The sequence below is a fragment of the Haliotis rufescens genome, unplaced genomic scaffold (assembly GCF_023055435.1).
Source record: "Haliotis rufescens isolate VD_foot unplaced genomic scaffold, xgHalRufe1.0.p SCAF_7, whole genome shotgun sequence".
Taxonomy (NCBI): Eukaryota; Metazoa; Mollusca; class Gastropoda; order Lepetellida; family Haliotidae; genus Haliotis; species Haliotis rufescens.
In genome coordinates this window covers 43,936,024-43,962,983 of record NW_025964361.1, presented here as the reverse complement: position 1 = coordinate 43,962,983, position 26,960 = coordinate 43,936,024, and the positions used below count along the sequence as shown (strand labels likewise).

The 26,960-nt window shown below is 39.6% G+C and overlaps 1 protein-coding gene across 1 annotated transcript in view; it reads right to left on the bottom strand.

The window, feature by feature from the left end:
• LOC124132698 (FRAS1-related extracellular matrix protein 2-like) overlaps window positions 1-17,362 on the bottom strand; it is a 219,246-nt gene extending 201,884 nt beyond the window's left edge. Inside the window, exon 1 of the mRNA XM_046496760.2 lies at window positions 12,222-17,362. Coding sequence (XP_046352716.2) covers window positions 12,222-17,223 — 5,002 coding nt within the window. The 5' untranslated portion in view covers window positions 17,224-17,362. The remainder of the gene's footprint in view (window positions 1-12,221) is intronic.
• Between the last annotated feature and the right edge of the window lie 9,598 nt (window positions 17,363-26,960).

The window sequence follows — 26,960 nt, the reverse complement described above, 5'->3', positions numbered from 1 at the left end:
AATTTGAAACAACAATCGGCAATAAAAACAGGAGATGAGACAAGAATATTTCGGAGCCACTTTTAATAAAAGAAATTGACATGATGACATCCTACATCATCCTCACCTCCCAACGAAATATGTCAACCTTCTGTTTGGTTACCACGATAACAATAGAAGTTGTAGACAAGTTTAGGATTTCCAAATCGTCTGATATACTGTTACTTCTAATGACTACCATACCCCAGGGGAAAATTTGCTGAAAAAAGAATTGCAGTCTTTACAAACATTATTATCTGCCATGACTGGCTTTGTATAAAATGTGTTAGGAAGTATATTTGCAGGTCAAATTTTTTCTTTCAGTTGTATTATATTCTAATTCTTGGTGACGGAGCACGGGATTTAAGTTCTTTTGTTGCTGGTGTCATTCTACACCATGGGTATACATGCCTACTGCTAGAAAAACCTTTGATGTTGAAAAATTGAATCTTAACTATGAAAAGTAGAAACGGTTTATGTAAAGGAATTTTGAAATCTAAAGCTCTCTTTCAGAGAGAAAATATTTTTGTGCACTTTGCAAGTAACGAAGGGTGAAAAAAAGTTTTTTTTTAACAATTTAAGAAAATACAGTTCACATGAGACTTTGACACTAATTACAGATTTTATCATACAAACTTTAAAGCAAAACGAATCTATGAAGTTCTTCCTTACCTGTGTGGGGGGTCCCTAGTATTCAATGCTTGTCATAACAACACTACAATGAGGATTGGATGGCAACAATGTCTGACCAGGCTGATTGTCATCATCCCTAACAGGGTAGATCGTTGCTCATGTTATCAACCACTTTTTTGCCTTGACCACTGTCAATAGTATACATGCTGCTGTGATATAAGTAAGGATAAGATATATGGATGAACAGCTTCAGTATTACAATTTGGAGCGACGTTTTGGTGTAATTCTAACACCGTTATCAACTCAACTGTAAAAACACTGCCTCATACCTGTGTATATACTTGTCAACCATACTCTGTACATCACTTGCTTGATAATGGTGTTAGAACTTACACTGAAATGTCGCTCCAAATTGTAATAAAGAAGTTGTTCATCCATATATCTTATTTTTACTTAATACTCCAAGAAATAAAAATGCTGTGATATAACTGGAATATTGCTCTCTGTGGTGTAACACAACTTTCACACACTCACATGTCACAATCAAAGCCTTGATTATTTACACACATCGATATAGCATTAACAGTGTCAGATGTGACGAAAAAATAAAATTCACTTATTCCTCATTGTCAAAATTTTCTTACGGCTGTATCTTTACCATGTCAGACCTTAATCTGGAAAGTGTGTGGTCACCATCTTGACCTAAGGTCGGTCAACAAACTTATGAGTGAGTGAGTTGGGTTTAACGCCGCTTTTAACATTATTCCAGTTATATCACGGCATGTCAGCTTAATGTGGGAGGAAAGCCCAAAGTGATGCAGGTCTCCGACGTTTACCACTTTGGTGAAACCCACAAGCACGGGGATGGTGCTGACAAACCTAGAAACATATTTGGGGCGAACCATGATTCGAACCCACAATCATAGGTTTCTGGCATGCCCAAGGGACGCAACTCTGCACAGCGAATCGCAGCACCTTAGACAACCGGGCCACCTGTGCCCCTGGTCAACAAACTAAAGCTTTAAAAGCTTTAATCGCTTTAAATCCAAGAAGTAGGATTAGGGGTCCTTCCCAACCCCAATACCCTTTTTTAAAATGACACGGTCTGTTTATGAACTTTTCAGACTATATAAAGCATACACTGCAAATTTCATTAAAAGGTGTCACACACCTGATTCTTAACTTTCATCATGTAACCCGTGAAGGTCCGGGGTAGAATAGGTCTTCCGCAACCCATGTTTGTCATAAGAGACGAATATGCTTGTCGTAAGAGGCGACTAATGGGATCGGATGGTCAGGCGTGCTGATTTAGTTGATGAATGTCATCGTACCCTAACTGTGTGGATCGAAGCTCATGATATCAATCACTGGACTTTCTGATCTGGACTCGATTATTTACAGAAGGCCATCATATAGCTGGAATATTGCTGAGTGCGGCGTTAAACAACAAATTTTCATCATGTTCATCTCGTTCAGTCTCTTTAAAGTTTGTTTGTTTGTTGTTTGAGGCCGCAGTTGGCAATATTCCAGCTATATGATGGCCGTCTGTAAATAGAGTGGACAGAATAACCATCATTAACACAAATACACACAAAGTGTTTTTTAGAAAAAACTCACTCATTCAGATCACAAAAGTAATTCTAAATTCCCGTCTGCTTCAATGTGTAAATTAAGCCCCCATATTTACAATCTAGGCCACTACATGGGTCACATGATTTAACAGGGACACCAGAGCCGCCTAGCATCAAAGAATTCAAGCAGAACTCTGGTAAAATTCAGGTCAACATTTAAAGCATTAAATGTAGTGTTATCAATGTCAGTGAAACGGATTTGACATACATAATGGAACTATTAGGTTATCCATTTCACAGAATTAAAGCCAATAATTGACACATTTGACACACAAAAACACATCAGCAGGTAATTTGAATATAACACGGGTCAAAAAGGTGGAAAGTGTTTGATTTTGACACCTGAAAATCTAAACAATGACAACTTTTCTCTGAGTAAATTTACAGCTGAACCTACGTAGAGTCACACATCAAGTATAGAGCTCTTTAAGTGAACAGGAGCTATATACAAAATGGATTTAGTCATTACAGGGAATCATCCATTCGATGAGCATGCTGGGGAGGAATCTACAAGCCTGTCTTATATCGGATCATGGAGTCTATTTAGGATTCCAGAATGGAAATAAAATTCATTGGGCAGGATTTGGGAGAGGTCATCGGTGAGCGGGAACAAATTAGTCAGTTGTTGTTAAATAGGGTAGAAGAAAATTGTAACATCTATTCATACGATTAAAAAGACGGACAATTTTGATGGCCTCATGGACCAGACATTGCCATATTTGCTTGGGCAGACTGGCGATAGTAAGTTTACAGTTGAACGGTCCTGGTTGTGAGGTAGAAACTATTTCATGGGTAGTCTTTCAATGAGACACACCTCAATAGCAATGCAATAGCAGTAAAAATGTCCGTTATTATAAGTTCGCTTACCTAAAACTCCTGTGAAATATCAATTTCAACTTGGGTTTATCCAAATATCATAAAATGTGCCCCCATCATTTTATCAAGCTGAATTTGGGAAACATTCAAAATGAAGACAAATTAAAGACTTTTTTTTAAAACCATCCTAAACACACAAAATCGCATTTGTAAAGACTTTACCTTTTGTGAAGAAAATGTATGGGCATTAAATCTAAATTTAATTTAAGATGTCTTTTATCATTTTGTATATCAAGAATATCCAAAAGAAATTGATTATCGTTATTATAGTGTGAAAAGAGGGCATTTCATAAGAAAATACAACAACAATTAATCATGATAATTTTAGAATAAAAAAGGAAAATTTGAGTTTTGTTATATCATAGAACATCTCCAATATCTCCTTACATAATTAACATAACAAAAATAAACTTCAGAACTTTACACTTCACTGTACCTGAAAAGCATTTATTTTCAATGTGCCAAAATACCAGTCTCATGTCTTAACTTCCCCAAAGATGGCAGCCAGATACTTTACAAAATCTGGTTGAGAAAACTCTTTCAAAATATTTTGTTCTATTTATGGGCAGTGAGGCATAGGACAGTTTCATCAGACTAAAATAGCCCAGGACCTTTTACACAAGGTGCAGAACTTGACTGACACCCCTTGTAAGACTTAACTCACGCCTTGTGCAGTAGTAATACTCCGAGGCCTCTTTTGAACGAACCACAAATTTATTCCTAGCATCAAGCCCTGATGAATTGTTATCACAGATGTGTCACAGCAAATCTTCACATACATGAACAGCCAGATGAAAATTGATAAAAACTTATTTATTTATGACAATCAACTAAGAGTAAATACTATTCAAGAACACTATACCGAAGATTTGGCATGAAATGCATTACCTTGATTTGACAAGCATCATCAATATACAGCACAACAGCTTACCCATAACTGAATATAGTTCTATGGAGCTAAACCCTCAATTAATGGATTTGAAACCCCTCAATGGATTTGAAACCTCAATCAATGGACCTGTGTATATGCAGTTTCACCAAGGAATTTCAAAAATGTCAAAGGAAGTTTGTACTTATACAACTGAAGCCCATTATTCTAAAGGTCTGGATACAGATGTTTATTATTGTCAATCGTTCATCGCCGTGATAGAGCATGTACTATACAGCAGTCCCTGAAGGATGGACAATGGAAGGTTTGACATATCTCACATAATTCCCTCGTCCTAAATAAACCCTTCAAGATGAATCAGTTCAGCCATAACAATGATCTATTTGTTTGTAGTTCTTGTCCAATTTATAATTTTGGATAATAAATTCCTGATTATAAACTTAGTAAATAGTCTTTATGTCTACCTGTTAGTGTAGGCGTCTCATACTGTTGTCCGAGACTGTTTTTAACATTGGAGTTCCTAAGCTACGGTAATACCATAATTGTCCTCGTTTAATATCAGCTTTTCTGTATGTTGCTGCTGGGGACTACAGATCTTCCCAAAACGAAAACTTAGCAGATTTTTGCTGTAGCATTTACAGCTCCTTTCTACATCTATGATTGGCTAAAATATTCAAATATTTTCAAAATGTAATTACCAATCTCTTCCTTAATCACATATCTCCTAATTTTTATTTCAAATATTGGTACAGATTTGGGGAAACAAGATGGCCTCCACCTCAAAACTAGCAGACTCAGCAGACTTCTAATGTGAGTGAACTGCAGTACCCTTGGTTTCAAGAAAATCCACCATTACGTATTTGTTAAATCCCAATGTTTACAAAATCATGCAACTCGGTATATCAAAATCATAACATGGGTTGAATAACCTTTTGATAAACTGTACAAAATATGCATTACACTTCACATACAGTATGTAAATGACAAATTTCAACACAGACACTAATTCTTCTCAAGTTTATAAGCATATAATGACGATGGCCATAAAAATCGCAAACGAAAAAAACGACGATCGTGATAGTTAAAACATCCAAAGGTTTAAATTTCATCGACCACTGACTATGAAAAGCCTACTGACAAAGTGTGATTACATCATGGTATGTGAGGAATGCATGAATATATATCTTATGTGTGATGTAAAAGGCTATAGCATACAAAGTGTTGAAACTGACGGGTCGTATATGGTGTACATATCATGTATTTAAACAACACTGGCAATAATTAGGTTGATTATATGAAACGTTAAAGTTGGCGATTTGACATCTTTTCAGATCGATCATTTTCACATCAAACATTACATTATTATTTGTTTTATGGTAATCATGATCATGTTTTTAATTAGGCAGCTGTATGGTAGTATGAGTTAAAAAAGAATAGCTTAAAGAATGTGCTGATTTGACTGTTTTTTCGCAGTATTTGACTTCAGAAGAGTAAAGTTGGCTGAAGTTAAAAAAAACAATGTTGCACATGTTAAACTTGAAACCCTGTTGACTCCAACATTCAAGAGAAAAATAATCACTCCTAATTTTATAACAACATATATCCATACCCTTTTCCCATGAGAAAAATGGAGCAGCATTTAAAAAATGTCATTGATCATTGACATAAAGAGCTAAATCACACTTTAGTTAAGTCTTTAACTTCTCTGTATCAAGAATGATATTATTATGACCCAACATGACATCAATAATCCTTTGACATGCCCGATAGCATTAAAACTCAATACAAGCACATGCACCCATGTCAATACGGGTTTATATTCCCCGACAGAAATGCAGGTAACTTGAGCACAACTATTACAACGACACCTTGAGAGACACGAATATGCTAATCAGATCCCAGACACATTGTTGGCTTAGAAGCTCCTTTCCCATAATGTTAATAGGCTTTATATGCAGTGAAAATACCTAATAGAAAATTCAGGCAATCTCTTTTTAACACTCCAATGGAGGTCGCATCCCTGTACCCCAAATTCTCCCGAACATTCAGGGCATATTTTCAAGGCGTGCTACCCTAAACATACTGAGATAACACAAAAAGATGTTTCATGAAAACAACTTTGATACTTTTATTGGTTTTTTTTACATAACATCAACATAAATAGTTTCTGTTGACAGATTGATGCAATTTATGACTATACCACCAACACAACACTTCTCTTGTTTATGAGGGGCGGTCGGGTAGCCTAGTGGTTAAAGCGATCGCTCGTCACGCCAAAGACCCGGGTTCGATTCCCGACATGGGTACAATGTGTGAAGCCCATTTCTGGTGTCCCCCCGCCGTGATATTGCTGGAATATTGCTAAAAGCGGCGTAAAACCATACTCACTCACTCACTCACTCACTCTTGTTTATGAAACAACCACCACTTCCCTTCATCCGATGAAAATGTTAAATATTAGGATGCCATAACATTTTTAAGTATTTATGACATACACCTGCTATCACATTTCTATTCATATTGATGTATTTCCTTGGAAGAATAGGTTCCACTCTATGAACATGAATACCGAAATAATATTTTCCTGCCAAATTTGTACACCTTTGTTTGAATTTCTTCATGGTTTATCAATGAACGTTGTTGTGGACACAATGGTATACAAGGTATGAGATGGCATGTGTTCATCTTCTGTTCTTGTTCATGTGAACATACACCATTGTGAAGTCTCAGACAGGCTAACAAAGGCTGCACAAACTGGAAGCATGTGTTCATTCATTCATTAAATTTAAGGTACATCAACTGTACTGTGTTCAACCTTGTCATGCTACGCTATTTTGAATGTAAATGTAAACTCAAGGACAGGATGAATTGTGAAACGGTATTGTTAAAAACAGAAAAGTGTGGTTGTATTTCTTTGTTATCAATCATAATGAAATGAGGACAGCATCAGATCAGGCTTGGTCAAATAACATGGAAATGGAAATAAAAAATGTAATTTTAATTTTTTTAAATAAAAATAAATATAAATAAAAATTCACACTCTAAAGCATTCTCAAAGTGATACATTATTACCCCAGTCAATGGATTAGTGTGCATTCAATTTTCATTCTCAACTCCATGGGGAGTATACAACCAAAGCTGCCTGTTAGGCGCGAGTAGGTTAACAGTCACATTACCATCTCATCCTACCGGGTACCCATTCACTGCTGGGTGAACAGAGGCATGGTCTGCATGTATTTCTTATAGTCTGTCTCACAGTCCCTAAACCTACTATTTTTCTTCATCCCAGCCTTACTGTAATGCACCATAGTCCTAAATGAAGCAAGTCTAGATTCTCCATAGGTTCAGAACTCTCATATGGGCCTCCTTTTCAATTTAAATGTAGTTGCTTGTTTCTATCAAAATTATAATTATATATTTATATTAAGTTTAAGTCTAATATTACTTTATATCTCATGCCCCTATAGCACTCAAACAGCAAAACATATTTATGATATTTACTCTTATACATTCACAAGATTCCTAGATTCACTGTGATCATGACTCAAGTCTGTAAGCACAAAACCTGTCCCAGTGGATTACACAACAGAGGTAAATGTCTGTGACACCTTGAGCCTTCCTCACAGTAATGCTGACATGCTGTCATATAGTGCTGTTCAGAGTGGTGTTAAAACTAGCCTTGCTCCAAGGCTGCAATGAATGATAAGTCCAAGGATGTACAGTAATTCACTCCTTATGATAGTCAAGTCTAGGAACATCTTGTTTTATTATTTATACAATCTAAGAATTATGATTAATAAATAATCATGCCTTAAAGACGATCAAGACAACTCACTCCGTCATCTAGCTGGAATATTGCTGAGAGGGGTGTTCAACAACAAACAAACAAACATTCAAGGATGTATTTGTGAGTCAAAATAAGTTAAAGAATCCCCAATTCTTTCATACGACTACAGTTAATCAGACACATTAGTGAGTGAGTGAGTATGGTTTTACGCCACTTTTAGCAATATTCCAGCAAATCACGGCAGGGGACACCAGAAATGGGCTTCACACATTGTACCCATGTCGGGAATCGAACCCGGGTCTTTGGCGTGACGAGCGAACGCTTTAACCACTAGGCTAACCGACCGCCCCTCTGACACATTAAAGGGGCACTGATCTCTGGCAATTCACTGGGAGCGGTTGTGACTTCTGTTATTGTTTTTTCCCATGGATACCCAGATTATATCCCAGAAATCTCAACTAGTTTGCGACTGTGCTGTGCCAACTGTAAGCACAATTGTCACTTTTATTGATTATATAAGGGCCTGAGATTAGTGCCCCTTTAAGTATAGTCATATGAAAGAATCAGGTGTTCTTTTACTAATTTTGAGTAACGCATCAGCTGATGTTGATATTTAAAATGATTCATCAAATAAAAAGCTACTCCATAAATGGAAGATTTTGAGTTATTCCAAGAAATATACATCAAGTCCTGAAAATATTGTACATGTTCCCACTTTCACCTCATATCTACACCTGGAAAGTAACAAACGAACGATGTGTTTTGTATGTCTAACCACGCTAATTCCTTCCACACCAAGAGCCAGCCAACGCCCCACGAAGTTACACTCAGAATGTTGGTAAGTGCAAGCTTGGCTGTGAGGTAGCAGAGATGAAGTGTTTATGCAGATACTCCCTGGAAAATGTCACTCCGACACTGCAACATCTGTTTGATGAGATCACGTTATTCCCCAACAATGGAATAAGTCACTGGGTTACAGACTAACTCTGTTTTATTCACAGAAAACCTCTGACACTCCAGTTTTGTGACAACTTTTGGCATTCACACACAATCATGTGGCTGGCACTTTGATCATTTTGTTTTTCTTAAATTTCATAAAGCCGATTTTGTTATCTCTGTGAAGGAATTACAGTGCCTTAATCACTGATTGATTGATGTAATCCATTTTGTCTCGCCGTTTCTTGCAAAAAAGTCTCATTTCCTTGGGAAGTGTATTGTAAAATGAAGACAAGAAACTCAAAGTAATAAAATTAGTGACTCAATTAATTAAACATTACAATAAATGCCATAAAAAATTACGATACAGATGCCATATTTAACTCAATTAAAATATGAATATGAATACATGAATATTTAAACTAAACGCAAAGTCAAGAAAATGTCTAAAGCAATATCACAGTCAAACCCTCTTTTTCTCACCCATGACTTAATTTTCAACAAAATCATGCAATCCATCAAAAAAATCTGATGGGCTCAATAAATATGTCTATTTGATTAGGAGGGGTCATTTTTTATCCATGATGTTTTGAATCAAGGCTGATCGGGGCCATCAATCACTGCCAGCTAACGACAGGGTACTGCCATGGACATAGCATGACTAGCCACCACTCCAGGGAGCGCTTTGACATGACCTATGACCTTTGGGAGGTCATGTGGAACATCCAGGTCACTCATGCAGAGGCATCAGACACTGTCTAGCAGAAACTGTTGCCTCTGCTTATATGGGCCATGCTGTTAAAGTAATTATACATGGAAAATGGACTCACAGCCAGATATTTTTATCAAAGAAATTCCATAAATACACCAAAAAGGATTACTGTAGAGAAATATGGTTGAGGACAAATTAAAAAGATGACTTTAAAACATGCACAATTTGTTGCTGAAATAGCAAGTTCTATTTTCAAGAGTGAGTGAGTTGGGTTTAATATCACTTTTAACAGTATTACAGTTATATCGCGGCGTGTCAGCTAAGTGTGGGAGGAAAGCCAGAAGTGATGCAGGCCTTAGATGTCTACCACTTCGGTGAAACCCACGAGCACGGGTATGGTGTGACAAACCTAGAAACATAATCGGGGTGAACCGGGATTCGAACCCACAACCATAGGTTTCTGGCGTGCCCAAGGGATGCAACTCTGCACAGCGAAATGTGGCGACTTAAACGAGTGGGCCATCCATGCGCCCCCTATTTTCAAAAAGATCCCAGGATACCAGTACAAGCATGTATACTACTCAAAATGAGTTAAGGAACAACAGACTCTTTTATATTTATGCTATAGTTAATCTGTCTCCGTTTAACTTCATTATAGTTTGTTCATGTTGAGAATTTGCTGGCTTATAGACAGAATAAAACATCATCTGCCGAAACAGATTCCTTTGAGCATCAATGGCAAAATAGCAGTGAAAATTATAGGAATGGATCACTAAAAGTCAGTGATGACACCCGGTGTTCACGAAAAGTAATAATATAAAATACTCGCATCCAGTACATCTTTTGTTGGTGAAATAAACAAATGTCTTGCTGGCAGGTTGCATGTTTTGGCTGATGATAGTTTACCGTTTCCGAGGTGGTAAACCTGTCTCTCATTATATTCCAATATACAAAGAAAATACATGTAACCATGACAACACAAATATAATGTTGATACTTATTTTCTTCACACTCAACAAAGTATTTCTGTAAAGGCTGAAAGAAACATGATGAATTTGTGTCTGTTTCTTTCCTAGAGAGAATGTGAAGGGTGCAAATATTGTCTACGTCTAAACACACACATACAGAAATGCAGATCACAGCCTCTGCCGGATTCAATAGCAGAAGTGAAAAATATATACTACTCAAAAATAGTTAAGGACCGCCCAATTCTTTCATATTACTATAGATAGTCTGTTGTCATGGCATGACAGTTTAACCATAGCAACATGAAATAATCTGGAGGTCCTTAACTTTTTTTAAGTATTATAACATAAATACAAAAGTCCAAGCCAAATGTATTTCTGGTATTACACGTTTTGGTAAAAATACGAAGATGCAGTAAGAAAATATAGATTTTGCCGGAGTACATTTGGGCTTTTTTGCCCTTTGCCATAATAGTTGTAATAAATGTGACAAAAACTTTTCCTTTTCATAAGAAATCTCATGAAGTATATTCATTAAAGATGTTCAAAATAAGCATATATTGTCGAAGAAATATAGCACATTTGTTTATAATTTTGCAAAATTAAGGAAAGACTGTAGTCTGAGTTAAAACATCGAAATACAAGAACACATTGGCCTGGTCTAAACGTTGAAACAGGATCTGTAAACCAGAATTCTTTCAACAAATCTCCTGTTGCATAAGATCATGGTTCTTTGATCTATAGTCACAAAATTTGAAGGTTCCATATTTGATAACACTGACGTGATTCTTGTGCACTGAATGTAGTTGATATATACTGACTGCCAAAAGAAACGCGGACCATAGAAACATATAGAGAAGTATGTAACTTAAGAAGAGATGTTTCCAATGTGCATCACTTAATGACAAAACTAACAATCAGTCACGTGTTACCAAAGAATGTCTTTATTCCTATCACGATATGTTGCACATGATTTCCAAACTTTACATGCCAATCCTGCACAAGACAAATGGTGCATCTCAAGTCATGGATCTATGACGTCACATGTGATGCATGAGTGAAAGAATGAGTTTGGTTAACACCGCTTTTAACTTTATGCCAGTTATTTCACAGCATGTCAGCTTAATGTGGGAGGAAAGCCTGAAGTGATGCAGGTCTTAGAAGTTTACCACTTTGGTGAAACCCACGAGCACGGTTATGGTGCTGACAAACCTAGAAACATAATCGAGGTGAACCGGGATTCGAACCAACAAGCATAGGTTTCTGGTGTGCCCAAGGGATGCAACTCTGCACAGGGAATCAGGCGCCTTAGACGACTGGGCCATCCGTGTCCCTCTTTGTGCATCGAACTGATTTAATATCTCTTTGATACAAGTAATTCTTCATATATTAACCAACACATGTGGTATTCACGTTTCTTTTGGCGTCAAATATAGTTCCATAATATATTTTCTGAATGAGCATTAATGACATGAATGAGGGAAACGGGGTATTTTGTATTTTTTTTTTGTGGTGGGGGGAGACCAGATCAAAACGAGCAACAGGAGCCTTGGTGGAACAATGAGGTGATGGTGCAAGAAATGTATTTCCGATTACAGTTATTTATCTTAACCAAGTAATGTTTCTGTCAAAAAAAACAATTTTATATACCATAAAAAAACTGAAAATATTTTTTTTATCCAAACATTTTACTTGAGATTTAAGGAACAAATGGTTGAGGAAATAATTGGAATTACAACTCTTTTTGGCCCATTTGAAGAAAAGAGATGCCTACCTTGTGTCCACTGACTGATGCTCTTGTTGCCGAGGTTGGTGTTGATGATGTAACCATGCTCTGGTTCCACTGTGATGGTGTACTTGAGGCCGTCATCAGGACTGTCACGATCCTCCACACGCAGGTATTTCTCCGTGATAGGGAATCCAAGACTACCACCATCCATGCTGACAAGCGTAGACACACCTTTGTTGATGGCAATTTGAGGAGTGCCGTTGTCCACCGGGACTATCTCGATATGCATCATCTGAGGCTGCCTGGTTGTGTATGTTGTCTCAGGGAAGACAAAGTAGTCGGAGTGTGTGCCGTCACTGACGGTGAAGGAGAAACTGTCCTTCTTTGTTTCAGATCCATCATGTTGATAGCTGATCATGTTCTCATGGAGATCTTCTAAGGTAAATGTCGCAATAATCTTGGTTTTGTTGAACAGGATGTTACCATGAACAGGAACTTGAGTGATGGTGAACAGGATGTTCTCATCCAAGGTGTCTCGATCATCAGCCCTCAGCTCAAAGGGAGTAATAAGCTTATTGTCACCTTCTTTCAGTCTCAGAGTCTGGAACATGACAATCGGCTTCTTATTGTCCACATCACTGAGAGAGATCCGGAAGGTTCTGGCAACTGGGTTGAATCCGTCCGTCACTTCAAACTCAAAGCTGTCCATCTTCATTTCATCCTCACTGGAATGGACGTATCTGATCTTATTTCCAGCCAACTCTAGCTGTGTGAAGGCAGTGATGGGGACACCGGGCATGTCAGTGCTCTCCAGGTGACCTCGACCTGGTGCACGGGTGACGATGAACTGAAGGTTCTCATCTGGTGTGTTGAGATCAGTTCCGCTGAGGAGATCAGTTGTCAGAGTCACCCTCCCTCCCTCGGGGAGTTCCACGCCCTTGTTGATAACGGATGGGAATGTCATGTCAATTCCTTCCACTGTCACATAGAAGTATCTGTCAATCAGGGGGTTAAGAGTGTCAGTGACATCAAACTTGATGAGATCCCGAACTCCTTCCAGCCCTGTGTGAACATACTGGACCTTCCTCTCATCAATGTCTCTCTGGGTAAAGTTCTGTCCAAGAGTCAAGTTCTGGTACCTTTCACGTCCGAGATCTCTTTGAAGATATCCATACTTGGGTATTCTTCTTATAATGAAAATAATGTCTGGGTCATTGGAATCCAAGTCCTCAGCCTTAAGGTGTTCATCTGTAATGGTCTTGATCTCTCCACCTCTCTCCAGCTCAAGTCCATTGTTGACGGTCAGTCGTGGTGTTTCGTCATCCACTGGTATAACTATAATAGGAACTGTCTTAGTGACATTGTGAACTCCATCGGTCAGAAGGAATTCAAAAGAGTCAGATGTGGTTTCAGTGTCATCATGTTCATATTCTATGGTGGATTCTCCAGAGATGTCAATCAGAGTGAAGGAGTCGATGGGATATGTTCCACTTGGCCTCTGCTGAACAATAGCACCATGTTCTGGTTTCTTGGTGATGTAGAACGTGATTTCCCCTGGTGGGTCATCACCGTCCACCACACTCAGGATGGGTGTGTCAATCATCAGATTCATGCCTTCAAGGACCATGAACTCTCTAAGGAACACCTTGGGTTCTTCATCATTGTTTGGTACGATACCCAGGTTAAAGTCGTAACTTGGGGAGTTATTGATACCATCGGAGCACCTGAACACAAATCTGTCCCGCCTTGGCTCGACTCCTTCATGAACACTTTGGACATAGTTGATGCTGCCTCTTCTGACATCGCCAATAGTAAATGCAGAAACTGGCATTCCAACTCTGGATTTCTCAGAACCAGGCGCTGCCGATTCATTCTCAATATAACCATAGGTTGGTGCCGAGGTTACAGTACATACTATCTCATTGTCGTCTGTATCAATATCCATGGCGTCCAGATGAATGGGAAGAATTGGAGACTTGTCATTTTCACGAACATCAAACTCTTCCACTACGGTCACAATGGGAGATTCATTGTCCACAGCCAGGATCTTGACATCCACATTGATTCTGTTTATCTTGTTCCCCTCTACATTGAATTCATCTGACCGATCAGTCAGCATCAGTGTGAAAGTGTCATTCCTCCCGTTAGCTCCGACCTCCCCACCAGTGTGCTGGTACTGAATGTGACCATCAATGATGTCCTTCTGAGTGAACCTATCAGTATTCTCTCCTCTGTTCAGAATAAATCCTTCATAAGGAACTCTCTCCACAATAAAGTTCAACCTCAAATCCTCTGTGTCAGGATCAGTTGCTCTAAAATCATCAGCTGTAAGGGTGACCAGAGAGCTCTCTGGCACTTTGATCGTAATCCCAAGAATTCCTGCCTGTACATTTCCAAGCAGTTTGGGGGCTTCATCATCAATGGACTTCACTTTGACCTTGAAAGTAATGGGAACATGATGTACTCCATCTGTAATATCTATCTTGAATCTATCATTATCTATCTCATCCCCAGTGTTTAAGTACAGGATTCTGCCATTGCTGAGTTCATCCTTGCCGAACAGGTCCCCAACTCCCATGTCTACCTCATCAAGCTGCAGAATTCCATGGAGGGGGATCTCCACAAGCTCGAACTTGATACCATCATCACCAGTGTCTACATCCTGCACATCCAACATGCTGGTGTCAATGATAGCGTACCCATTTTCTTCAATCTCAACTCCTCTGTTGAATACTTCAGGTGGTTTGTTATCCACGGGTTTCACATTGATGGTAAATCTCTGATCAGGCAGCACATTTCCAGAAGCATCTGTTACTGTATAGGCAAACTGGATAATCCTCGGCACAGTTCCCATATCAGCGCTAGGAGGCTTGAAACAGATCTTGTGATGGTTCACCTGAGATTGTGTGAAAGAGGACAGCTCACCCCTACCTGGGTGATCACATTTTACAATGGTTCCAGGTCCCAGAGGAGTGTTCAGATCTGTGTCAAATGGCAACACTGTGATATCATACTTCAGCTTCCGGTCATCGGTATCATCATCGGTGTACCTCAAGAACTTCCTCTTGAACGTAGTTGTCTCAAATTCGCTGACACTCATGGAAAGAGGAGTGTTTGGATATAGGTAAGGGAGCTGATCATCAACTGGGGCAATCTTCACAATAAACTCTTCCAAACCAGATTGGTTTGGAGGGTCACCCCCATCCGCCAATCGGAACCTGATTTTGTCAATCACAAAGTCAGATCTGTGTGGACCAACATGTTGATAGAACATTTTCCCATCTACAATGTCCTGCTGGGTGAATTCGCTCACAACTTGCTCGTAAACTCCACTCCTCAGCTGCCAGTTTTCAATATCTGGTGGTGTCTGGAACTGTCGCCGGAGGATGACTCCCTCTGTGGAGAAGGGGCGTTCCAGGACAAATCTGATGCTTGCATCATCACTATCAATATCTGTAGCACTCAATACAAATGGGGAGATTTCGGCCACTTCATTTTTCCTGATTTCTAATCCTGTGTTCACATTCAGGATCGGTGGTTCATCATCCACAGGGAAGATTGTAATTGGGTAAAGAAACTCGACCTCATTTTTTCCATCGGTCATTCGAAAGATGATATTGTCACTGTAAGTATCACTATCGTCATGGCGATATACTACTGCACCACGATCCAGATCGGCTGGAGTGAAAAATTTCTGACCAGCAGGCATGTCCAGTTGACCATGACGGAGCCCATCTGCGACAAAGATTCTCACATTTTCCAAATCATTTTCGTCAGAAATTTGAAAGTTTTTGTCACTCCTTAATACCCTAGATTGTCCCTCAAACAACTGAATTCCAGTATTCCTTGTTACAACAGGTGCAAGGGTATTCATTGGCTTTACAACAATCATTAACATTATAGGATCCACCGATGACATACCATCGGAGTCAATTACTTGAAAAGCTACCTGGAACACTCTCTGAACATAGGAGTCCTCAGGGGGTGGCTTGTAAGCAATCTTGAGATCTGTAATGTCTTTCTGATAAAACGACTTAATTGGCAGATTCCTGTCATCAGTACTCACAATATGACCCTCTCCTGGACTGAGGGGGGTGGTGATATTGAAAATCAATTTGTCAGGTGAGGTTTCAAGATCTTCTGCTGCAAGAATCTCTGGTGTAATAGCCGTCATGACAAACTGGTCTACCTCCATGACTAACAAGGCACTGTAACTCGCTTGTGGACGGGTGTTTTCCAACCCACCCTGAATTCTGGCCATAACTTGGAAATATTCCTGTTTATCTAAATTCCCATCCAGGTCCATTAATTCAACAACCAAGGGTATGAAATCTCTGTCTGGAGAATTGTTCTCAGCAGTGTGTTGGTATCTCACCCCCATTTCCAAAAACTCGTCACAGTCAACCATCTGCAGACGTGTGGTGTCGTTCATGACAACGCCGTAACGGGGTAATCCACTGGCACTGCTCAAAACTGTCACTTTACAAAGCCGGTTAGGACGGTCGTAGGCAAACTCCAACACCTCCTTATTAATCGGTTCACTAATTCCCATCAACTTTGAAACTGCAATGGGCAAGTTCCGCGTGACAACTTCCAGTTGCACGAACGACACTTCAAATTGAATCGTGAACGGAATGATGATTGTTTGAGACGGAGAATCATATCGAATCTGTAATCGCACTCTATCCTCGGCCGGATTACGAGCTCCGAAATGCGAATACTGGACATCTTGCATATCGAAGTCACATGGAAACTCCGAAGGCATTAGCCTACCTGGTCGCTGGGACAATGCATCTGTCGTGTCTAACACAGTAACTTTACAACTGTCACCTGGCCAAACCCTGATCTGCAAATCATTCGGGGTTACAAACACCGAACGTCCAAGCGGTACTGTTATTTTCCGATTTGCCACTAAAATATCTCTCGGTGATAGGATTACCTGAGAGGACAGAGTAGCCACACTCAAAATCACAACGGCTACCTGTACCGCACGGGGTATTTGGGACTCCATTGTCGATCCACCAAGCCTCAATAGGCCGCCTGACATAACACAGGCGAGGCAAGTTGTTGCATACACTATCTTCTCAGATGAGTGAGAAATGCACAACTATCTTCTCCTCACAAAAGTTGGTGTGAGCTAGCTTCGCCGCTAGAGCCATACTTCACCTTTTTACCCAATAACATTACACGCATCAGATTACGCTCGACCTCTGTTCGTTTATTTCCGGTACACTGATTTGCATAACTATGTACACAAAAACCTCATGCCGCATGTCGCGGGCCGCACATCCACCAATCACAGCCGGTGTTATATATCAAGCTCCGCCCATCGCTGTGTCATATCGATTAACTCCTCGATGAGTGTTGTCTAAGAGGCGGGACAAGTAATTAATTGACAGCTATGTTTTATGTCAACACGCCGAGCACGTGGTTATTGTGTATTGCAACAAATTCTCTCCCAGTGTGGGGAGATGAATGCGATGTATAGTGCTGATAGCTTCGCGTAGACTTGTGGGGCTTCACCACCACATGATTCCGTCTATCTCACCTGAATCTGGCGAGGCCTTGTAGAATGAGTTTGCAGAGGAAGGAAGAAGGACGCATGGTACACATAACTAACCATGGCGCCCGCCATGACGACAAATCTACCATGATGGAAATTAATAAAATAATGATAAGTACAGGGGGGAAAAGTATGAAAGCGATATCTATTTCATTTGATTCATTTTGTGTACACATTTTTAATATACATTCTAAATATACAAAATGCTTCCTCGTTCACAACTTGATAACATTTCCCAGTAAGTTTGAAACGACTATATTCTTATTATTCTAAACCTTAAAACCATTCTATTCCACTATAAACCAGTCTTTCATGACTTTACAGCATCTCCCAGTTTGAAGTAAATTTATTTCATTTCGAGACAATATTTCGCTTTTTCTAAAAAAAACACCCATTTAATCCCTTGATTTAATAAGAACAAAACCCACATGCCTTGCATTGTAGGAAAACAATTGTGTGCCCTTTCCTTGCAGACAAGTGTCCAAGCAATACAGTTCGTAATTGAGCACCTGTTCATGAGAGAGAGAGAGAGAGAGAGAGAGAGAGAGAGAGAGAGAGAGAGAGAGAGAGAGAGAGAGAGAGAGAGAGAGAGAGAGATTTTTTACTCAATGCATAGGCAAATCTAGAAAAGACTAAGTCTAATTTCATTGATTCCACACATATGAAAACAGCAGTAGAGGGAATTTAAAAAAAAAAATACAATTATTTTAAAGAAATGTTTTCATCGACTCATTATTTGTCTACCCTTATAGCGACGATTGTGTTTCCGACTTTTTTTTTAAAAAAGCCAGGAAACGATATTTACTTACCTTCAAAAGCATCGTAATCCAGTATCATAATTACATCTGTATGCAGTTAATGTACGCGTACCTCCCTTACTCAAGTGCATTACAGTCATCCTGCTTTGTGCACACAACACATGGAGTCTCGTGAATGGGAATTAAGCAAACATATGTTTTCAAATCAAACATTAAAACGACAAGGTTTCTCTAAAGACATTGCTATTGAAAGGTATTCAGCGAAGGAGGGGTACATAAACCCAGACATGTGTAGCTATAACTCTCGACCTGTAGGTTCACACACGACAAATTATCTAACCTTAAGTTGGTGTAATTGACTCAGGGAGACAGTGCACTCTGATATGCGATATGAAGCTAGGGGTCGTCTGTCGTATTTGTTCAAGATTGAAACATCGGAGATAGAGACCACAACGCTGCTTGTGTTTGTTATAGTTATGATTACAATCCTCATCAACGTTCGCCAATGAATGCTTCCACGAATGTGTGTGTGTGTGTGTGTGTGTTTGTGTGTGTGTGTGTTTGTGTGTGTGTGTGTGTGTGTGTGTGTGTGTGTGTGTGTGTGTGTGTGTGTGTGTGTGTGTGTGTGTGTGTGTTATCGTAACTGTGTATCCCTGAAGTTTCTGATATACATGTATATCCACTGCTACTGCTGTAGCATCTATGTCATCCATCAATTATTATGCTACTGAGGTTAGTGCCAGGCTACTACTACCAGCACTACTGCTGCTGCTCCTCCTCCTACTACTACTACAGTAAACTTCGGTTATAACGAACACGCTTATAACGAACTGACGGATATAACGAACTTACTTTTTGGTCCCGACTATTTGCTGTAGTTATGCTGTATATATGCTTATAACGAACTACGGTTATAACGAACTAAAATTAGTAGTCCCTTTGAGTTCGTTATAACCGTACTTTACTGTACTACTACTACTACTACTACTACTGCTGCTGCTCCTACTACTAAGGCTATTACTACCACTAACTACTACTGCTGCTGCTGCTACTACTACTACTACTGCTGCTGCTACTACTACTACTACAACTACTGCTGCTCCTACTACTAAGGCTACTACTTCCACTAACTACTACTGCTGCTGCTGCTACTACTACTACTACTACTACTACTACTACTACTACCACCACTACTACTACTACTACTACTACTGCATCTACTACTTTTTGTTCTATTACTACGACTACTACTTATTGCCATACTACTACCTCTACGTCTACGTCTACTGTTACTACTACTACTACTGCTGCCACTATTACTACTACCACCACCACTACTACTGCTACTACTGCTGCTGCTACAGTCGCCTATACTATCTAAGCCATCTTCTACCACAACAGTTTAGTCGTATACTGCTATTGATGTTTTAACTGACGGTGTCATTTAAAATTTTCAAATCAGCACCTCTGTATCAATTCGTGTGCAAACTAAGAGCTATGGATAACGCCGATCGTCAAAGATATGATTCCTTATCACCCTCCCGATAACTGTATCTGTGTGGAGATTTACATAACTAGTATCTGGGCTTGTTACTAAACTCCGATAAGCCCCTATGTAAATTGCCAAGCCGTGGATCTGGAAACGACCTTATCTTTAATAACCCGATAGCAATATCTTGAAAAAAAATCATAAATCCATCTTTTATACGGGGAAGGAGATTTACTGCACAGAAACGTCAAATGATTCAAGGTTTTCGTTCCATAATTCAGCAGTGGGTATAGATTCATAAATTGTGACCACGAGCTTTCTCACATAGCCCCCCGACATCAACCACTGCACGTGTGTCCCCCCCACAAATACCAGGCATGCGCGAACATAAATGCATGCATCGATTGTTTGATAGCGCGTGTGTGGCGTGCTATAGTCTGGCCAACATTTAGCCAGTTTGCCCATTCATAAAGTCAAAGGGCTTAGCTCAAGTTACCCCCGTTGCCGACAAACTGCACCTCTTTTATAGCCTTGGGGGCCCTTTCTTTCCCCAGTCAGCGTGTTGCGACTCTGTGGTGTGAATAGAAGCCTGTGAGTGTATATATATACAAACAGCAAGACCCGCTCGGTTACCGTCAGGCCCTGGCGCTGTGTGGACATACTCTGTACAGTTTTGGGATGAAGCCTGCGTTGCACGGATAACACTTTAGACTGGCTTCACATTTTTTCAAAGATGTATAACATTTTCTTGATATAATCAACATTTAATTGATCTGATTGGTGATCTGCCTTGTATAGGTTAATTTTTGTAATATCGTCTAGTAAGAAGAAGAAGAAGAAGAAGAAGAAGAAGAAGAATATTTATTGTACATATACACACACAGGGGGCAGGGTACAAACCATGAACATGACCAGCCATAATGAAAAGTTACAAATATTGATATACGCAATGGAATACAAATATTGCTTTTATAGTCAATAGTGGGGAGAAGCGAAACTCTTTTTGCATGAATATTTTGTAAATGAAATATAAGGTGTGTGAAATATATACAACCAAACTTTTACACACACACGACTCGACGTGTGGTTTTTGATATCGCTGTAAGGCAACTAAAACAATATCAATGCCATGCACAAGAAGCAAACAAATGCCCTGCATTGATCTAAAATAAGCGAAATGTGCAAATATTGAACTTCGTTGAAAATATGAGAAGCATCGTAATGGTTTGGATGTGCACACAAACGTCCCAATCAGATACGAATCAGGGCGAAATATTTTCGAATATTTAACTTCAGTGGGTGTGTTGTTTGCACTGTTAAATTCAGTGGTGATGATGGTGGTTGAGGATGTCATATTTTGTATATTCCCCCAGCCAATGCCATTTTACAAAGGGACGGGGTTTGTTTTCTAAAACGATAATCAATCCCCTGATTTATTGAAAAAATGACATATGCCCCACATGTTAAGAAATATGATGTGCCCTTTTCTTCTAACCTCTGACGGGGGCACGGGTGGCCCAGTCGTCTAAGGCGCCGCGATTCGCTGTGCAGAGTTGCGTCCCTTGGTCACGCCAGAAACCTATGTTTGTGGGTTCGAATCCTGGTTCGCCCCGATTATGTTTCTAGGTTTGTCAGCACCATACCCCTGCTCGTTGGTTTCACCGAAGTGGTAAACGTCTGAGACCTGCATCACTTCTGGCTTTCCTCCCACATTAAGCTGACACGCCGCGATATAACTGGAATACTGTTTAAAGCGGCGTTAAACCCAACTCACTCACTCACTCTAACCTGTGACCTCTAAACTGACCACCTGTACACATCATATTAAAGAAGCCAAACTATACAGTTTTAATTAATTAATTCATTCATTCATTCATTCATTCACTTATTTATTTATTTCGAATACTTTAGCACCTGCATGTTAATGTAGAAAATAAATAACTTAGTTCATAATCATTAATTAAAAAACCAACGCTGCTCTTAAAACAAAACCTCGATCCCACTCCTGAAAATCAAATAGTTTCTCCCTCTGATATTTATTTATATTCAGATTCTCAGGTATTTTAGAAATGACATTGACATGTAAGCAGGACCCCTTAGAACACATTCGTGGTTCGCGCTGTGACACGTTCAGACACATGTTACATCATTTGAAGAAAGGGAAACAGCCAGGTATACAAATCAGTGCTTTTTTCGAAAAGTGCAGACATATTTGTATTTTCCTTCTGCTTTTGTAAGTAAATTGTGTCTGGAGCCAAGTAACAAAGTCTTCAACGTGTTATGTGATTGTTGAGGGGAGTAAGGAGTTGGGAATGGTATGGGTTTGGAAGCAGTCTGGTGGTTGGAGTTCACTGAACTGGGAATCGGGTGGTGGAAGGCAGGCTTGTTGGGCTGAGGCGGGTGTTGGGGGGGGGGGGGGGGGGGGGGGGGGGTGTGACTGGGGTAGCGTGATTCGTTGGTTTGATGGTTGCATGCACGGGAGGTTGAGGGACATCCACAATTAAAGGAATGGTTGTTGAGTGGTGGGTGGGTGAGGTTGGTGGTTGAGTGGGTGGTGGATTGGAGGATATGGATGGTGTTTGAGTGGATGGATGGTTTTTGAGAGGATGGATGGATAGTGTTTGATTGGACGGATGCATGGTTGGTGTTTGAGTGTATGGATTGATGGATGGGTGGTGTTTGAGTGGATGTGTGGGTTGGTGTTTGTGTGGATGGATGGTTGGTGTTTGAGTAGATGGATGGTTTTTGGTTGAGTGGATGGATGGTGTTTGAGTTAATGGATGGTTGGTGTTTGAGTGGATGGATGGATGATTTGTGTTTGAATGGATGATGGATGGTTGGTGTTTGAATGGATGGATGATGGTTGGTGTTTGAATGGATGGATGGATGGATGGATGGATGGTTGGTGTTTGAGTTAATGGATGGTTGGTGTTTGAGTGGATGGATGGATGGTTGGTGTTTGAATGGATGGATGGTTGGTGTTTGAATGGATGGATGGTTGGTGTTTGAATGGATAGATGGATGGATGGATGGATGGTGTTTAGGTTGATAGATGGTTGGTGTTTGGGTTAATGGATGGATGGTTGGTGTTTGAGTAGATGTGTGGGTTGGTGTTCGATCCACGCAAATGAGATACGATGACATGCATCAACCAAGTGAGCGAGCCTGACCACCCGATCCCGTTAGTCACCTTTTACGACAAGCATAGTCGCCTTTTACGGCAAGCATGGGTTGCTGAAGACCTATTCTTACCCGGATCTTTACGGGTCGGATGGTTAAGTGGATGGATGGGTTGGTGGTAGAGTGGATGGATAGTTGCTGGTTACGGAGGGGTCAATTTACCAAAATTAAAGTATTGTTTTCACGAAATTCATAGCTTTCCTGAACTGAATATTACTTTGTTAATCGCCGGGTAAGAGCTACGGGTGTGTCTAACATACGTCAAATTGCAAATAGTGAATATACCTTCTTTTAATGCCAAAGTGCTCACGATCTTTGATGTATGTGTTATATAGTAAAGATTACACAACGCGATGGAGATGTGACGTCACCGCAATTAAACTCCTCGCCAGTCTTCCCTTACGTTGTGAAGAGTATCGGGTTAGAATCCCCCCTATCATATTAGATGTAAAGTATTCACAGCTAAAAACCATTTCCTAAAAAACGGTAAAGGATCTTGGCATTTATTAACCTACGGCCTTGACAGGATTTGCTTTATTTCTGGTGACCTTTTATGTCGGTGAAAAGGGTATCTAGCAGATATGCATTTGTCAAAGGTTAGACAATGAGAGCCTTCAGAAAAAATAATTATTGTAATAGAACTGATAGCGGCTGGGATCTCAATTATTTCAGGCAAGACTTCGCCCGACTTGTATTCGGAAACTTCAAAGATTAAATGAGTCTTCGTTTTTAGTGAGTATTTAAGATAAAATTTTATTCAAAGCCATCGTCATTGACTGTATCAACGATCAGGGTTGCTGTTGGTTCATTTTCACAGCATAGCTTCAGGCATGGGTTTGGTCCATATCCGCGATGGTCTGTATTACACAAGTGTTGTTCCGTGAAGATCCGGGGTAGAATTGGTCTTCAGCAACCCATGCTTGCCGTAAAAGGCGATTATGTTTGTCGTAAAAGGCGACTAACGGGATCGGGTGGCCAGGCTCGCTGACTTGGTTGATGCATGTCATCGTATCCCAAATGCGTGGATCGATGCTCATGTTGTCAATCACTGGATTGTCTGGTCCAGACTCGATTATTTACAGACCGCCGTCATATAGCTGGAATATTGCTGAGTGCGGTTTTAAACAACACACAACAACAGGATAGGTTTTGTTTATTGTGTATCTTTACAAAAGGTGGAACTCAGATTTGCCATTGATGTTGTATAATTAAGTAATATGGTAAATACTAATGTGATAAAACTCATATCGCTATGACTAAACAGTAACTTTTTATACTAAATTAGCAAAATGTAACATTATCAACAGTAGATTGACAAAGCCTGTAACTTTTAATTGAAACTATGTTATAATTGAATTGAGTTGTCCTGCAAACTGCACCGTTACACTTTAGGGGATTTTATATATTTTACGAGCGCTTCACTCGCAGATGATCTTTGGGTTACGAATCGTGTAAAGTTAAAACTTTGCTTTCATGTTTATGCATTCTATGCAGGAGAGAACGTGTTTTGCAATAGACGTAATTCACAGACATATGAGCTCATAAAGTTATGCCAAGCAGTTTACGACTAAAAATATTAATAAACTAAAACAACGTTTTACATGGATATTTGTGCCAAGAAGTGCTTGGATTGTGGAGATATTTTCAAGACCGGAGGGAAAAGATAACAAATGTAAATGCACTTATCAAGTTACGGTTATCACAACAGTATAATATCTTCAGGGCTCTACTTTTCCATATTTACAAATATACTGTATACTGTTAACTGTCGACAGGGGGATAAATACGGTATTAAGAAGTGGTGAGATAAATCTAGACTGCATGATGAATATGACATGCTCCTTCTTTCCTTGGTTGCGGCTTGTCAGAATAAATAAAGTGAAACTTCATACTCCGAAATCCATCATCTGCATACATTGTTTGTTTATTTGTTGTTTTATGCCGTACTCGGCAATTTTCCAGGTATATGGCAATGGCTTGTAAATAATAGAGTCTGACCTGAAAAAGCAGTGATAGATATTATGAGCAACGATCCCCGCCGTCAGGTACGATGACGTGCCAAGTCACCAAGTCACCAAGTCACCTAGTCACCTAGTCACCAAGTCACCTAGTCTGACCACTAGATCCATCACATCGCCTCATACGACCAGCATAGGTTGCTGGGATCCTATTGAAACCAGAATCATCATATTACCAAGATAGACTGCCGGGGAAATATAGTACACCGTGACTTATTTATTATTATTTATTAATTTAGTAGTGGGGCGATATTCCGATGCATCGGTGGATCGCGATTATTTGCTTCTCCATACAAGTATCGATCACAGTCGCACACTAAGTAAAAAAAATATCGATTCTTAAAGTAAACGTTTGCTTCAATAACTGTGTGGCAAGTATTTGGTCGTGCTGTCTATGAAAAAGATGACTTCAATACGCACCGCGGATAAGAGCACAGGCAAATATCGTGATACGTATCGGATCGTGAGCAAGGTATCGTGATACGTATCAATCAATAATTTTGTTCAGTAGAAAGACGTTTGACCCACGAACATAAAATGTCAAATTTGAAAATACAAAAAACCAAGTGTTGCAGCCAAACAATGTTACTATTGAAAGGAGCTGCGTAAAATTAAAGCATTCCTAATGTAATCTGAGTAAGACAATAAACGAGACATAGATTACTACATTGTAAGAAATGAATTAGTTATTGATGACTTCCGAAGGTAGATTTTTAAAATGTTTTTGACGAAGATCTTGATATGCTGGACATTTATGAGAAAGTGAAATGTATCTGCTACGTTATTTGAATTACATATTTTACATAAACGACCATGACGTGGAATACCATCACGTCTACCTATATTTGTGTTAATGGGTTGTTCGCCAAATCCTTAATAAAGTAATTTGAAGGTATCGGTATCGTGATATATATCAGATCATGGGCACGGTTTCGTGTTATATATTGGATAATGAGCACGGTTTCGTGACACGTATCGGATCATGAGCACGGTATCGTGATATATACAGGAACATGAGTGCGGTATCGTGATATATATCGGATCATGATATATATCGGATCCTGAGCACGGTATCATGATATATATCGGATCCTGAGCATGGTATCGTGATATATATCGGATCATGAGTGCGGTATCGTGATATATATCGGATCATGAGCACCGTGTCGTGATACATATCGGATCATGAGCACGGTATCGTGATATATATCGGATCATGAGTGCGGTATCGTGATATATAAAGGATCATGAGCACGGTGTCGTGATATATATCAGATCATGAGCAAGTTATCGTGATATAAATCGGATCATGAGTGCGGTGCCGTGATATATATCGGATCATGAGCACGGTGTCGTGATATCTATCAGATCATGAGCACGGTATCGTGATACATATCAGATCATGTGCACGGTATGGTGATATATATCGGATCATGAGTGCGGTATCGTGATATATATATCGGATCATGAGTGCGGTGTCGTGATATATATCGGATCATGAGTGCGGTGTCGTGATATATATCGGATCATGAGTGCGGTGTCGTGATATATATCGGATCATGAGCACGGTTTCGTGACACGTGAGCATTGTATCTTATACACCCATGTTTGATGGTTGCTAAAAATTAAATTAAAAAAATATGGTTTTTTTATGGTGGTTTATTTGATACGGCTATCACGGGAGATATTGTATGCACCATACCCGTGAGAATCCTCTAACAGGCCACTGTTTTCAGCCTAGAAACGTTTGTAAGTTTGTGGACAATTTTCAAGCGA